General features: G+C 49.5%; 1 protein-coding gene across 1 annotated transcript; it reads right to left on the bottom strand.

Moving 5' to 3' along the window:
• Nucleotides 1–774: 774 nt before the first annotated feature.
• On the bottom strand, nt 775–11,283 carry PILRA (paired immunoglobin like type 2 receptor alpha). The gene is made up of 7 exons (XM_084881480.1): nt 11,047–11,283; nt 10,359–10,748; nt 7,810–8,007; nt 2,731–2,794; nt 1,603–1,652; nt 1,348–1,379; nt 775–1,173 (listed from the first exon to the last, which is right to left on the bottom strand). Exons 1-7 carry the CDS (start codon nt 11,108–11,110, stop codon nt 1,045–1,047), a joined length of 927 nt encoding a protein of 308 aa, XP_084737606.1. The 5' UTR covers nt 11,111–11,283; the 3' UTR covers nt 775–1,044.
• Nucleotides 11,284–11,672: the final 389 nt, after the last annotated feature.

Below are 11,672 nucleotides of genomic sequence, written 5' to 3'. Positions count from 1 at the left end.
CCAGAGGAGGGATCTTGGGCGTGAGCTATCTATTGTAGCTCATTTTTGGAAAGAAGGACAGAAGTTGAAGGAGACATCAATTTTTTTCTTAGATGCATTCAGGCAAATCCTACAGGTACTTTTATTTTTGTGGGCAAGGGAACGAGGCGAAGAGGAAACTGGAGCACATGGCTATTTTTCTTAGGTCCTTCGACCCCTGTGGCTTCTGAGTCATCTGTGTTTGACATCTTAGTCCTGGGAGGAGGACATCAAGAAGAGAAGGAGTGCCAAAACCTGTTTGGCTCAGTGGATAGGCCTGCGGACTGAAAGGTCCTGGGTTCGATTCTGGTCAAGAGCATGTACCTTGGTTGTGGGCACATCCTCAGTAGGAGGTGTGCAGGAGGCAGCTGATCGATGTTTCTCTCTCATTGATGTTTCTAACTCTCTATCCCTCTTCCTTCCTCTCTGTGAAAAATTAATAAAATATAAAAAAAAAAAAAGAGAGAGAGAGAGAAAGAGTAAGTTCAAATCCTGGCTCGCTATTTGCTGGCTGTGTGGCCTTGGGAAAAGCACTGTAACCATTCTGGTTCTTCATTTCATGTCTCAAATGAGTACATCCTATGCCATATAGGGTTGCTTATATTTAAATGAGGTGATGCATGTAAAGGCTTAAATGATGTCAGTTATTATTGCAAGGGAAGTAGAGTGGTTAGGCTGGAGGGCAGCCCTTGGGTTACAGGCTGCCTAACAGTGTTCAGACACTTGCAGTCACTGAACAGAAGCACTAGAGAAGGGATCTTGGGCATGAGCTATGAATTGTAGTTTATTTTTGGCAAGAAGGACAGAAGCTGAAATCAATTTTTTTTTAGACGCATGCAGGCAAATCCTACAGGTGCTTTTATTTTTGTCAGCAAGGGAACGAGGTGAAGAAGGAACTGGAACAGATGGCTATTTTTCTTAGGTCGTTGGTGGCCTTCCACTCCTGTGTCTGGCTGGGATTATTATGGGAAGTGGTGATCCCTCTGTGCAGCTCACTCTAAGGAGGTCATCATTCAGTCACACTCCTTAGGTCTTTAAGATAGAGTATAGGGTCTCTTCCTGGGGGCTCTCGTGGAGAAGGTGGCTAGGAGGTGCTGACGGTGAGGGTGAGGTCAAATTGGAGAGGGTAAGGGAGGCATAGAGGATGCCATCAACCTGTGTGAGAACAGAAAGAGAAGGGGGTTAGAAGTGGAGGGGGAGCTGACCTCATCTCACATGAGTGATCTCATACCTGAGTGCCCCGCTGATACCTCCGTCCCTCTATTCTTTCCACCCCTTCTTCTCCAAGCTTCTCTTTAATTCTTTCAGGCTCTAGTCTGAACTTCTTACCTTTGGGTCCGACTTGGAGTTTCTATGTAGTCCTAGAAAAAAAAAAAAAGTGCCAGGATCAGAGCATGGCAGCCAGGGAGAGAACTGGGCAGAGGGCTCAGTAGTGAGGTCATCTGCTAGGTCAGGACCAGGGTCGGGGGAGGGAGGGGGGAGGCATGGGAAAGAGGAAAACGCTGGGGGCACGTGTGGGGAGAGAGTGTAAGGAAGAAGGAAGGGCCAAGGTGGAGAGCGGGGAGTGGTGGCGGTAGAACTGACCTTCATGCCCAACGTTCTCGTTCTCCTCCTCAGCGTTAGGGAAGGATCCCCTGCGTGGGAAGGAAAGGGTGGGAAGTGGGTTAGAGGCTGGGCAGAAAGGAGTAAAACCTGCATCAGGCTGGTTCTCTCGGGGGCTCTGCGACCTGCTTGGACCGACTCAGAAGATGTAGGCAATGGTTTGAGGCTCAGAGGAGGCTGCCTGGACGAGTCTGAGAGGCAGTTTGTGGTGTAGCCCGGGAGAGGCCTGAGTGCCCCTGAAGGAGGACTGCTGTAGGGAGCCGCTGTTGTAGGAAGGGCACCGGAGGGGAAACCGGAGTGTGGATTCCTGTCCTCTCTGCTGGCCCTGCCTCTGTGAGAACTGGAGAAGGAGAACAGTGACCTCACCTCACAGCCTCTGGGTGGGGGTCAGGCCTTGGTCCCAGGAGGAGACACCGTCCTGGGATGGGACCTGAGTAAGGCGGCTGGCGAAAGGCAGGGAGGGAGGGAAGGTGGGAGGGTGTCTAGGGAAGGGAAAGTGTAGAAATAGGAGGAAGGATGGAGAAAAGGAAACTGGTGGGAGGGTGAGGAGGACCAGTGCTCAGGGCAGGAAGGAGATCCCAGCACAGAGGAGAGGAGGCCAGGCTGGCAGCTGAGGGGGAAGGTGCTCTGAGAAAAGGCAGACGGTAGAGCAGCTGGAGGCAGATGATTCTGTGGCCATTATGGGCGCATCACCAGGAGAAAAGGCAGATTGGACAATGAGCAAGAAAGAGGAAAAAATGTGGAACAGGAAGACGTGGGAAGGATGATGTTCCAGGTGGAAAGAAAACAGGTGAACAGAAGGAAAAGCTGAGAAAGGGCCATGAAAGGAGGAGAAAGGGGCTTCCAAAGAAAGAGAAAGGGAGACATTCTGGGAAAGAATTGCAGAAACTGCTGGGCCCCTCGGTCTGCTGTTCTTGGTTTTTGGCTTGTTTGCTTTGGAGGAGCCAGAGCCGCAGGACAGGTATAGCCCAACCTGTTGGGGTCACCTGAGGGTGCGGATGCTCATGTGAAAGCGGAGGGTGAGAGCAGCTGTGAAAGACGCCCTCACACAGTCTCATAAGGACCCCTCCTGTTTCCCAAACCAGCACCCCACCGAGAACAGGCACTCACCTGTCTGGGACTCTTGCCGTCTTTCCACCTTGAACATCATCCTTCTCACATTTAGTCCGCAGACCTGCAGAGGGACCCACAGGTCAGCGTGCCATCCATGCACAGCATCTCTCCTGCCCTCTCTGCTCCATCCTACTCTGAGACCGCCCTCGGATAAACCAGGGCAGCAGAGCAGCTCTGCTGAAACCCAGGCTGGAAGGGCCTAGGACTCAGAGTGGCACCAGCTGGCATCCTGAGGCGGCCCCACCTCTCCTGGTTTTGTCCTCAACACCAAGTCAGGAGAGCAGCTCTTCTCTGCACCCTGTGCCCCCTCACCTTGCCCTCTCTCTCTAACTTTCCCTCTGCTTCATTCCACTCTCCTTGAACTCCTTGCAATGCCTCAACCTCCTCCTTCCATTGCTAAGCCCAGCCCACCTCCCCTCTCCCTCCCCCTCCCCCATCTTGTCACAGGCACCATCGCTCCTCCTGCTGTGACAAACCAGCCTCTGATGCTTTCCTTGGAGTGCTGGCTGTTTCTCTCTCCCACCTCTGAAGCTCAGGGCTGGAATCTGTGTACACTGCAGCCTGTTCTCTCTTCCACTGAGGACTCTGCTGTTCTTCCCCACATCCCTGCACTCTCCCCCTCCCCCTCCCTCTCAAGTCTCTCCAGCATTTCCCAAGCATTGGGCCCAGGTTCACACACATCCCTCCACCACAGTCACCTTCCTGTGAGGTCTGACACCCACAGGGACAATCCTCTCAGGCACTGACTCACCCATCCCCCAACTCCAGTGACCTCCACTCCTCTCCGCCACGCCCTGGACACTATTTTTTTTAATCACTGGGAAAGAAAACTCTGAAATATTACATGCTAGTATTATTTTTATGCTGTAGCTCTCTTTCCTCCCAGCTCTCTTTTGTCATCACCCCCTACACCCCTAAACACACCTGTGCGTTGACCTCCCTGAACTCTTGTCCCCTGATAATCCACTTTCTTTCAGGTTATCCAGGCTGACTCAGAGTCCCCCACTCTCCATTGGTGCCCTTTCACCAGCTTCTTGACCTCCCGATTCCCCTGTCTGGCCACACTGAGCTGTCAACTTGCCAATCCTGCATGTGTCCTTGGCAGTGGTTCTCAACCTTTCTAATGCTGTGACCCATTACTACAGTTCCTTATGTTGTGGCGACCCCCAACCATAAAAGTATTTTCGTTGCTACTTCATAACTGTAATTTTACTACTGTTATGAATTGTAATGTAAATATCTGTGTTTTCCGATGGTCTTACATTACAATGTAAATATCTGATGGTCTTAGGCCTAAGACCATCGGAAAACACAGATATTTAAACATTACAATTCATAACGGTAGCAAAATTAGTTATGCAAATAGCAACGAAAATAATTTTGTGGTTGGGGATCGCCACAACATGAGGAACTGTAGTAAAGGGTCGAGGCACTAGAAAGGTTGAGAACCACTAGTCTATGGCATGGAATGTGGCTTGCTTATCCAATATGCATTCATCTCCTCTTACTCAGTTACAGAGCCTTGATTTTATTTGGAGTGGCAGTGTGCTCCCTTACAGATAGGTGAGGGACATATTATTAAATTCTGGCCAATAAGATATAAGGGAACATATGGATAGGACTTCCAAGAAGGCTCCTGGACTATATCACATATTTTTCTTCATCTCTGCCCCTTATCCTTACTGTCAGGAGAACAGATCACTGGAGTATAGTCTTTTTTCCTTTCCGTCTTCCTTCTGTTTCCCATTTAGATTCAGAAATAATGGCTGGAATCTATGCAGCCACCTTGGATCATGAGGCAGCCCTCAGGATAGAATCCTAAACAGGACAGTTAGCAGAGAGGTAGGAACCTGAGTGCCTAAGGACTGGTTTTCTGTGCTGCCTGCCTCCAGTTCCTTTTATTTATTTATTTTTAAAAATATGATTTTAGTTATTTCATAGAGAGAGGGAGAGGAAGATGGAGATAGAAATATCAGCGATGAGACAGAATCATTGATTGGCTGCCTTCTGCATACCCCCACTGGGGACCGAGCCCACAACCTGGGCATATGCCCTGACCAGGAATTGAACCATGACCTCCTGGCTCATAGGTCAAAGCTCAACCACTTAGCCACGCTAGCAGGGCTTTTTTCATATGAGAGGGAAAAAGCTCTCCTGTATCTAAACCACGGTTACTTGTGGTCTCTGGAGCTAGCAGTGAACACAACCCCTAACCAATGAGTCTTAAAGGCTTCTAAACTGCATGGCTAAATACTGGTGTGGAAAATACAGGTATGTGCAATGATACTTTCACAGGTTTATGGCTTCATGCCTGAGTCAAATCCTTAAACACTACCAACCACTTCCTCAGTGACTATATTACATTTTTTTCTTCATCTCTGGCCTTCACCCTCATTGTCAGGAGTAACCACTGTGGTATTTTCCTTGAAGAATTAAAAAAAAAATCCCTATTTTTATGCAGTTGAATTTATCAATATTTTTGTTTATTATTTTTTTGATTTTATATCATACTTAGGGAGGTCATCTCCACTCCATGCTTCCAGCACTTTGTATTGAATTACTCATTTCCCCCCATTGATTACATTTAAGTTACTAAATTCTTGCATATATTTGGGTCTATTATTATTCTGCCTATATTTTGAGTTTTTCTTTTCTTCCATTACTTTAACTTTTATCTGTTTGTTTATTACGTATTGCAGCTACTCTAAATGCATTATGCTAATTGTCATGACAACCCTGGGGTAATTACTAATATTATCCCCATTTGCCGAAACCAGTTTGGCTCAGTGGATAAAGCGTCGGCCTGCGGACTGAAAGATCCCGGGTTTGATTCCGGTCAAGGGCATGTGCTTTGGTTGTGGGCACATCCCCAGTGGAGGGTGTGCAAGAGGCAGCTAATCGATGATTCTCTCTCATCGATGATTCTCACTCTCTATCCTCTCTTCCTCTCTGTAAAATATCAATAAAATATATTAAAAAAAATATTATCCCCATTTTACTAATGAGTAAGGTGAAGCACAGAGTAATAGTACCACTGTACCAGAGTTGACCCAGCTGACATTGATTGCAGGCAGTCAGATTTTATGCTCTTCATCTTTGTGCTTTAATATTTAAGAGGGCAGGCTGGCCAGTGTGGCTCAGTGGTCTACATATGAACCAGGAGGCCATGGTTCAATTCCTGGTAAGGGTTGTGAGCTCCATCCCCAGTGTGGGGTGTGCAAGAGGCAGCCAATCAATGATTCTCTCTCGTTATTGATGCTTCTCTTTCCCTCTCCCTCTCTGAAATCAATAAAAATATGAAAGAATAACTAAGAGGGAAAAATCTTGTAAATTTTTAAAACATAATTTAAAATCAATTTTGGATGCTGTTGGGGCATAAATAATTAATTCCTCTAACCATGCTGTCTCTTTGAGCTGTAAATGCAAACATTCAAATTTCTTTTCTTTTTAAAAAATATATTTTATTGATTATTTACAGAGAGGAAGGGAGAGAGTTAGAGAGCTAGAAACGTCGATGAGAGAGAAACATCGACCAGCTGCCTCTTGCAATAGGTATCCTATTAATGTTTGCTGAGCTAAGCAACTTTCTGTCCCATTTGCTCCTCTCACCTACTGGGGATGTGCCCGCAACCAATGTACATGTCCTTGACCGGAATCGAACCTGGGACCTTTCAGTCCGCAGGCCGACGCTCTACCACTGAGCCAAACCGGTTTCGACAAACATTCAAATTTCTGATGGACATCTCTACTCACCTGCCCACATGGGAATCTCAAATATAACATATCCCAAACTAGAGGAATCATTTTTCTCCCCCAAATAAGGCTTTTGACTTGCTCTGGTACCTAATTCACTTGTTGGTTTCAAACATGGGACTTCTTCCTGCTTCCTTGCTGCTACATCAACCCAATCATCAAGTCTTATTGGCTCCCTCTTACCCTTTTCCAGAATCTGACTCTCTCCACAGACCTATGTATCTGCAAGGTGAAGTGTGTAACTGCCTCTTGGCTGCTTCATGTTGCCTCTGGAATCGTGGATGTGATTTATGAGGTCTTCTTTTCCATAGCACTGAGCTATACACTTAAATATGGTTAAAATGGTAAATTTTGTAGTGTGTGTCTTTTGGCACAAAAAATTTTTTGGTGTCTCGTCCATCACACTGAATTACTTTTGGTTCCCAGAATGGTTTTCTATGCTTGGAAGAACAGTGATCTCTATACCACCCTCACCACTTCCCTGGCAAATTCTTCTTTAGTCTTTGAGACTTTGCAGATATTACTTCTTCTGGAAAGTCCTCCCTGGTTCCTTTCCTTCCTTCCAATCTGTCATAGTTCTTTCCAAGTGAGGCAATTAGCCCTTGAAATACCTCCTGTTCCCTCTGAGTTCCTTGACAGCAGCGACTCTGCTTTGTTTACTTACTAGAGGTCTGGTGCACAAAAATTGTGCATGGTGGGGTCCCCAGGCCTGGCGGGCGATCAGGGCTGATCAGGGCCTTCCAGCTGCCAGCTGGGGCCTTCCTCCATTCTGCACCACACCCCAGTCAGTGCATGTCATAGTGAACGATCGAACTCCCAGTCACCTGGTCAAACTTGCGAGGGGACACTTTGCATATTAGCCATATATATATATATATATATATATATATATATATATATATATATATATATATATAACTCCAGTCATAAGCCAGATCCTGGAAAAGGGGTATCCTATTAATGTTTGCTGAGCTAAGCAACTTTCTGTCCCATCTGCTCCTCTCTCCTTATTTTCTCAGGGCAGATCTTCCCCTGCCCATGATCCAAAAGCTGAGGACTAATGATAAATTGTTAAGTCAAGAACCAAGAACTGGAAAAATGATCAGATTTGTGGAGAGAGGTTTGTCTGGAGTGGTGGTCCTCAAACGTGATTACTCACAGACACCACTTGAGGAGAATGCTAATACCACTTGAAGTCCGGACCTCACCCCAGTAAGATTTTGCAATTTTAACAGGCTCCTGTGTTCATTCTGATGCAGGTGGCTTCAGAGAAACACCTGGTTGGGAAGATTCTAGAGAGAAGTGGAGTCTCTGACCACTTACCTTTGCTTCTCCTCCACCTGAGGTAGATTATCAATCCCAAAATTGCGAGTATGAGCACGGCACCCACCAGTGCCACCCCAATGATCGCTCCTTGAGGCAGGGGTCCAGACGCTGAGACATTGCGGCCATATGTGGTGCTGGTGGTGGTGGTGGTGGGGATGGTGGTGGGGGGGGGGTCCGTGGTGGTTTTCTCGGTGGCTGAGGAGACATGAGAAACAAGCAAAATCTTCCTTAGGGGATTGGAGGTATCTGAGTGAAGCTGTCACATCCTGTTCTCTAGTTGGAGGAACACTGGGGTGGGGAGCAGCCCTCGAAGCTCTCACACAAGGAAGGGGTTAACAAGGTGAAATGCTGAAGGCTTATCACATCCATCATCCAGTTCAAATCCTGAACCTTCCACCGATTATTGGTGTGACCTCAGAACCTCATTTCATCACCTACAAATAGGGATAACTAGATCACAGGACTTAAAAAAAATTTATCGTGGCAAAAGACCACAACATAAAATTTACCATTTTAACCATATTTAAGTGTGCAGTTCCGTGGCAGTGAGTAATTCACATTGTTGTGCAACTCTCACCCTCAGCATCTCCAGATCTTTGTCATCTTCCCAAACTGGAAATCTCCCTATTAAATAACTTCCCGTTACCCTCACCCTGGCCCTGACACCCACCGTTCTACTGTCTGTGTCGAGGAGCTGACTGCTCTAGATGCCTCATATAAGTAGAATCGAAGGGTATTTGTCTTTTGCAGGACTGTTTCAATAAGTGATAAAACATCTGTAAAGCACCCAGTACATATGTTTTTAAAGCGACATTAATATATATTGAACTTTAGCTTCTACACACAGATTATACCCTTGTAGATGTTTAATGTATCATTAAAAAACTGACAATAGTACTAAGGCACAGGAAAAAATCTAACTAATAAAATCTTTATGTTAGCATGGGTCAAACTCTCTGTCTACTCTTGTTAGAAATTAATACAGGAGACACAGAGAAGGTACAGGAAGAATAAAACGAAGCCTGTGCATGTAATTCAGGTTGTGAGCCACTTAATAAATTATCTAAAACCAGCTCTGTGATCAAGACAGGGCAGTGGTTTACCCAGGCTGGGAGGAGTGATTCATCACTGCCATAGTTACAGTTGCCAGCACAAGTAAATCGAGCCCAGCCAGGTGTGGCTTGGCGATTGAGCATCGACCCAGGAACCAAGCGGTCACCAGTTTGATTCCTGGTTGGGGGCACAGGCCTGGGTTGCAGGTTCGATCCCCGGTGCGGGGCGTGCAGGCGGCAGCCAATCAATGATTCTCTCTCATCATTGATGTTTCTATTTCTCCCTCTCCTTTCCTCTCTGAAATCAATAACAAATATATATATTAAAGAAAAGTAATTCGGATTACCATGCACCCCTTTATGCTGGGGCCTGGGAGAGAGCCCCTCTCTCTCTAACCTGGAGACAGATAAGCCATACCTTCTCCCTTTCAAGTTCCCCCATCCCAGTGAGTAATATAGGAAGATCTATTAACAAAGCACACCCCATAGTGGGTTAATATAGGTCAAGACAACAAGATGATCGAGTCAGTAGGTGAGACTGAGTGGCTAATGGTTGGGAGAGGAGGCTCTGGGGTTAAACTGGGTTCCAATTCCCCCTGAACCATGAAGGTGACTTTGTGTAGGCGAAAGCCTCAGTTTCCCCGTCTGGAACGGGAAGGTGAAAGCGGTTCCTGCTATAATTGCGGGGTCGTGGTGCAGGGTAACTGGCGATGCCTACCGAGGGATTCGGGTGGGGCAGGGGCACAGGAAGCGGGAGCCGCCTTGCTGCTGATGCAGAGGGGCCTCTGACGACCAGGACAGAGGGAGAGGGGCCGCACAGGGCTGTGTGTGGTGGGAGGGAGGGCTTAGGGGGGTTGCTGTGGGAACAAAAGGGATCAGAGAATGAAGATGGGAAGAGGGAGATGGGGAAGCAGAGGAAGGAGATGGAACTGGGGAGGAAGCACTGAGGGCCATGTCCTGGGCAGCAGAGTGAGGAAAGGAAGCAGGGAGATTGGGACAACAGGTGCTGGGTGTTACCAGGGGCTGAGGGGAGGGGTGGGAGATCCTTGGGCCGCTGTTGGGTCCCTCCTGTGTGTCAGGCTGAGCTCATGGCTGTGGGGGACACTGACAGGGGCCAGCGGGGGCTCCACCTACAGACACAGGACAAAGGAAAGGCAGGCCACATCCTGTAAAAGCCAAGGCCACCTGGAGGGCATGGGGTGCAGGCAGGAGGCAGGGCTGCGGCCCCACTTGGAGCAGGAAGGGAGGATAACCAGGTGGGAGGTGCTGAGGCCTGGGGGTGGGGTAGGGGCTGGGTCTGGAGGGGGCAGTGAGGAGCATGGGCAAGGAAGGCAGCCCGAGTTTGGGGGAAAAGGAGGTGAAGAAGGAAAAGCTGGCAGAGGCCTGGGAAGCAGGCGGGGCAGGGAGAGGAGTCTGAGAGAAAGGTCGGGAAGGGAGGAGCCTGGACCAGTCCTGGGGGACGAGGGCCCCAGGGGCCGGGGCGGCGGGACTCACCTTTGGTGATGGTGAGGTTGGTCCCTTCGATGGACTGCCACTCCTTCACGCCATCGCCCCGTGTGGTCAACCGGACTCGGAAGAAGTACTTAGTCTCATCCTCTCTCCGCAGGTTAGAGATCCGGAGGGAGCCACTCGTCTGGCCCTCTTTCCAGTTCAGGGAGAGGCGGTTTTTAAAATTCTTACGGGTGAACGGCGGGGTTGTGTTGTAGAAGAACTCTCCATGGAAGTCTTTCCATCGCCAGGATACACGCATGTTGGGATCGCTGTCTAACTTCCAGGAGTAGCAGAAGGAGAAGGGGATGTCGATGGAGCCACCCTCAGGGGCTGAGAGGTGCTCTGGTTGGTAGACTCCATGGGTAGGGTTTAACTTGCATTCTGCTGAGCCACCTGGAGGAGGGAGGGAGAGGGAGGGACTTTGAAGCCACTTGGAGGGACCAAGAAGCTAACCCCGGCCCATCTGGCACCCTCACCTCCGGGCGGAAGTGGGACAGATAATAGGACTGTCCCTCTGGCTGTGGGGCCCCCTCTCCAGGCTCGGGGTAGACAGGAGGGTGTGGGATGTGGGGGACCAGCATTGAGGGACCCGCCCAGCCCATTGCTTGTTGCAGGTGGGAAGCCTGGCTGGCCACAGCCCCTCCCGGGCTCCCCTGGGCCCTGTCAGAGCCAGGGCGTCCTGGCCACTCACCAGCCTGCAGAGAAGCTGCCGGCAGCAGGGGCAGCAGCAGGGGCAGCAGCAGGGGCGGCCCCATCGCTTTGCTCTCCTGGGCGGTGAGACAACAAGCAGAGCTGGCGGAGGGCAGGCTCGGTGGAGGGGCGGCCTCAGGCTGGTCTGACCACGGGGAGGGCAGGATCAGGCTCCTTCCGAGGACTGGGGGGGGGGGAGCCTTCCCCAAACAGCCTGCCCCAGAGCGAGCAGCACTTCCTTTACAATCTGGCTTCTTCTTTTCTGATATTGCAGAAGAGCTTCCCCTGTGGTCAGTGAGCAAGAGCCATGATATGGGCCCAGTCCCCATCGTCATGCTGGCAGGTGTGGTCCTGACCTTGGCTGCCGGGGCCTCTCCCTCCCGCCTCAGCTCCCTGTCTCTGCCAGGGACCTTCTCATCTCCTTGGGAGTCAGTCCCATCTCTCTGTCCCTCACTCCCTCTCCTTTTCTCTGCTTCTCTGAGCGCCTCTCAGCCTGTTTCTCTCACTGCGGGGGAAGGGGCAGCAGCAGGACCAGCTCAGGCTCTTTCAGGAGAGGAAAGGCAGCCAGGAGTATGTCCAGCCTGGGCCCCTGGGAGAGGAGGAGGGAGGCGCTGGTGGAGATGCCCT

Source organism: Pipistrellus hanaki, assembly GCF_964339955.1.
Source record: "Pipistrellus hanaki genome assembly, chromosome: 4".
Classification (NCBI taxonomy): Eukaryota; Metazoa; Chordata; class Mammalia; order Chiroptera; family Vespertilionidae; genus Pipistrellus; species Pipistrellus hanaki.
Note: the sequence above shows the minus strand (reverse complement) of the source record. Positions and strands in the feature narration are given on the sequence as shown.

What these genes read in the sequence shown, in the direction of transcription:
- PILRA (XM_084881480.1), bottom strand. Translation starts at nt 11,110, where the DNA reads ATGGGGCCGCCCCTGCTGCTGCCCCTGCTGCTGCCCCTGCTGCCGGCA. An exon ending in CGAGAACGTTGGGCATGAAG is followed by an intron (nt 1,380 to 1,602) that starts GTCAGTTCTACC and finishes TTTTTTTTCTAG; the next exon opens with GACTACATAGAAACTCCAAG. An exon ending in ACTCCAAGTCGGACCCAAAG is followed by an intron (nt 1,174 to 1,347) that starts GTAAGAAGTTCA and finishes GTTCTCACACAG; the next exon opens with GTTGATGGCATCCTCTATGC.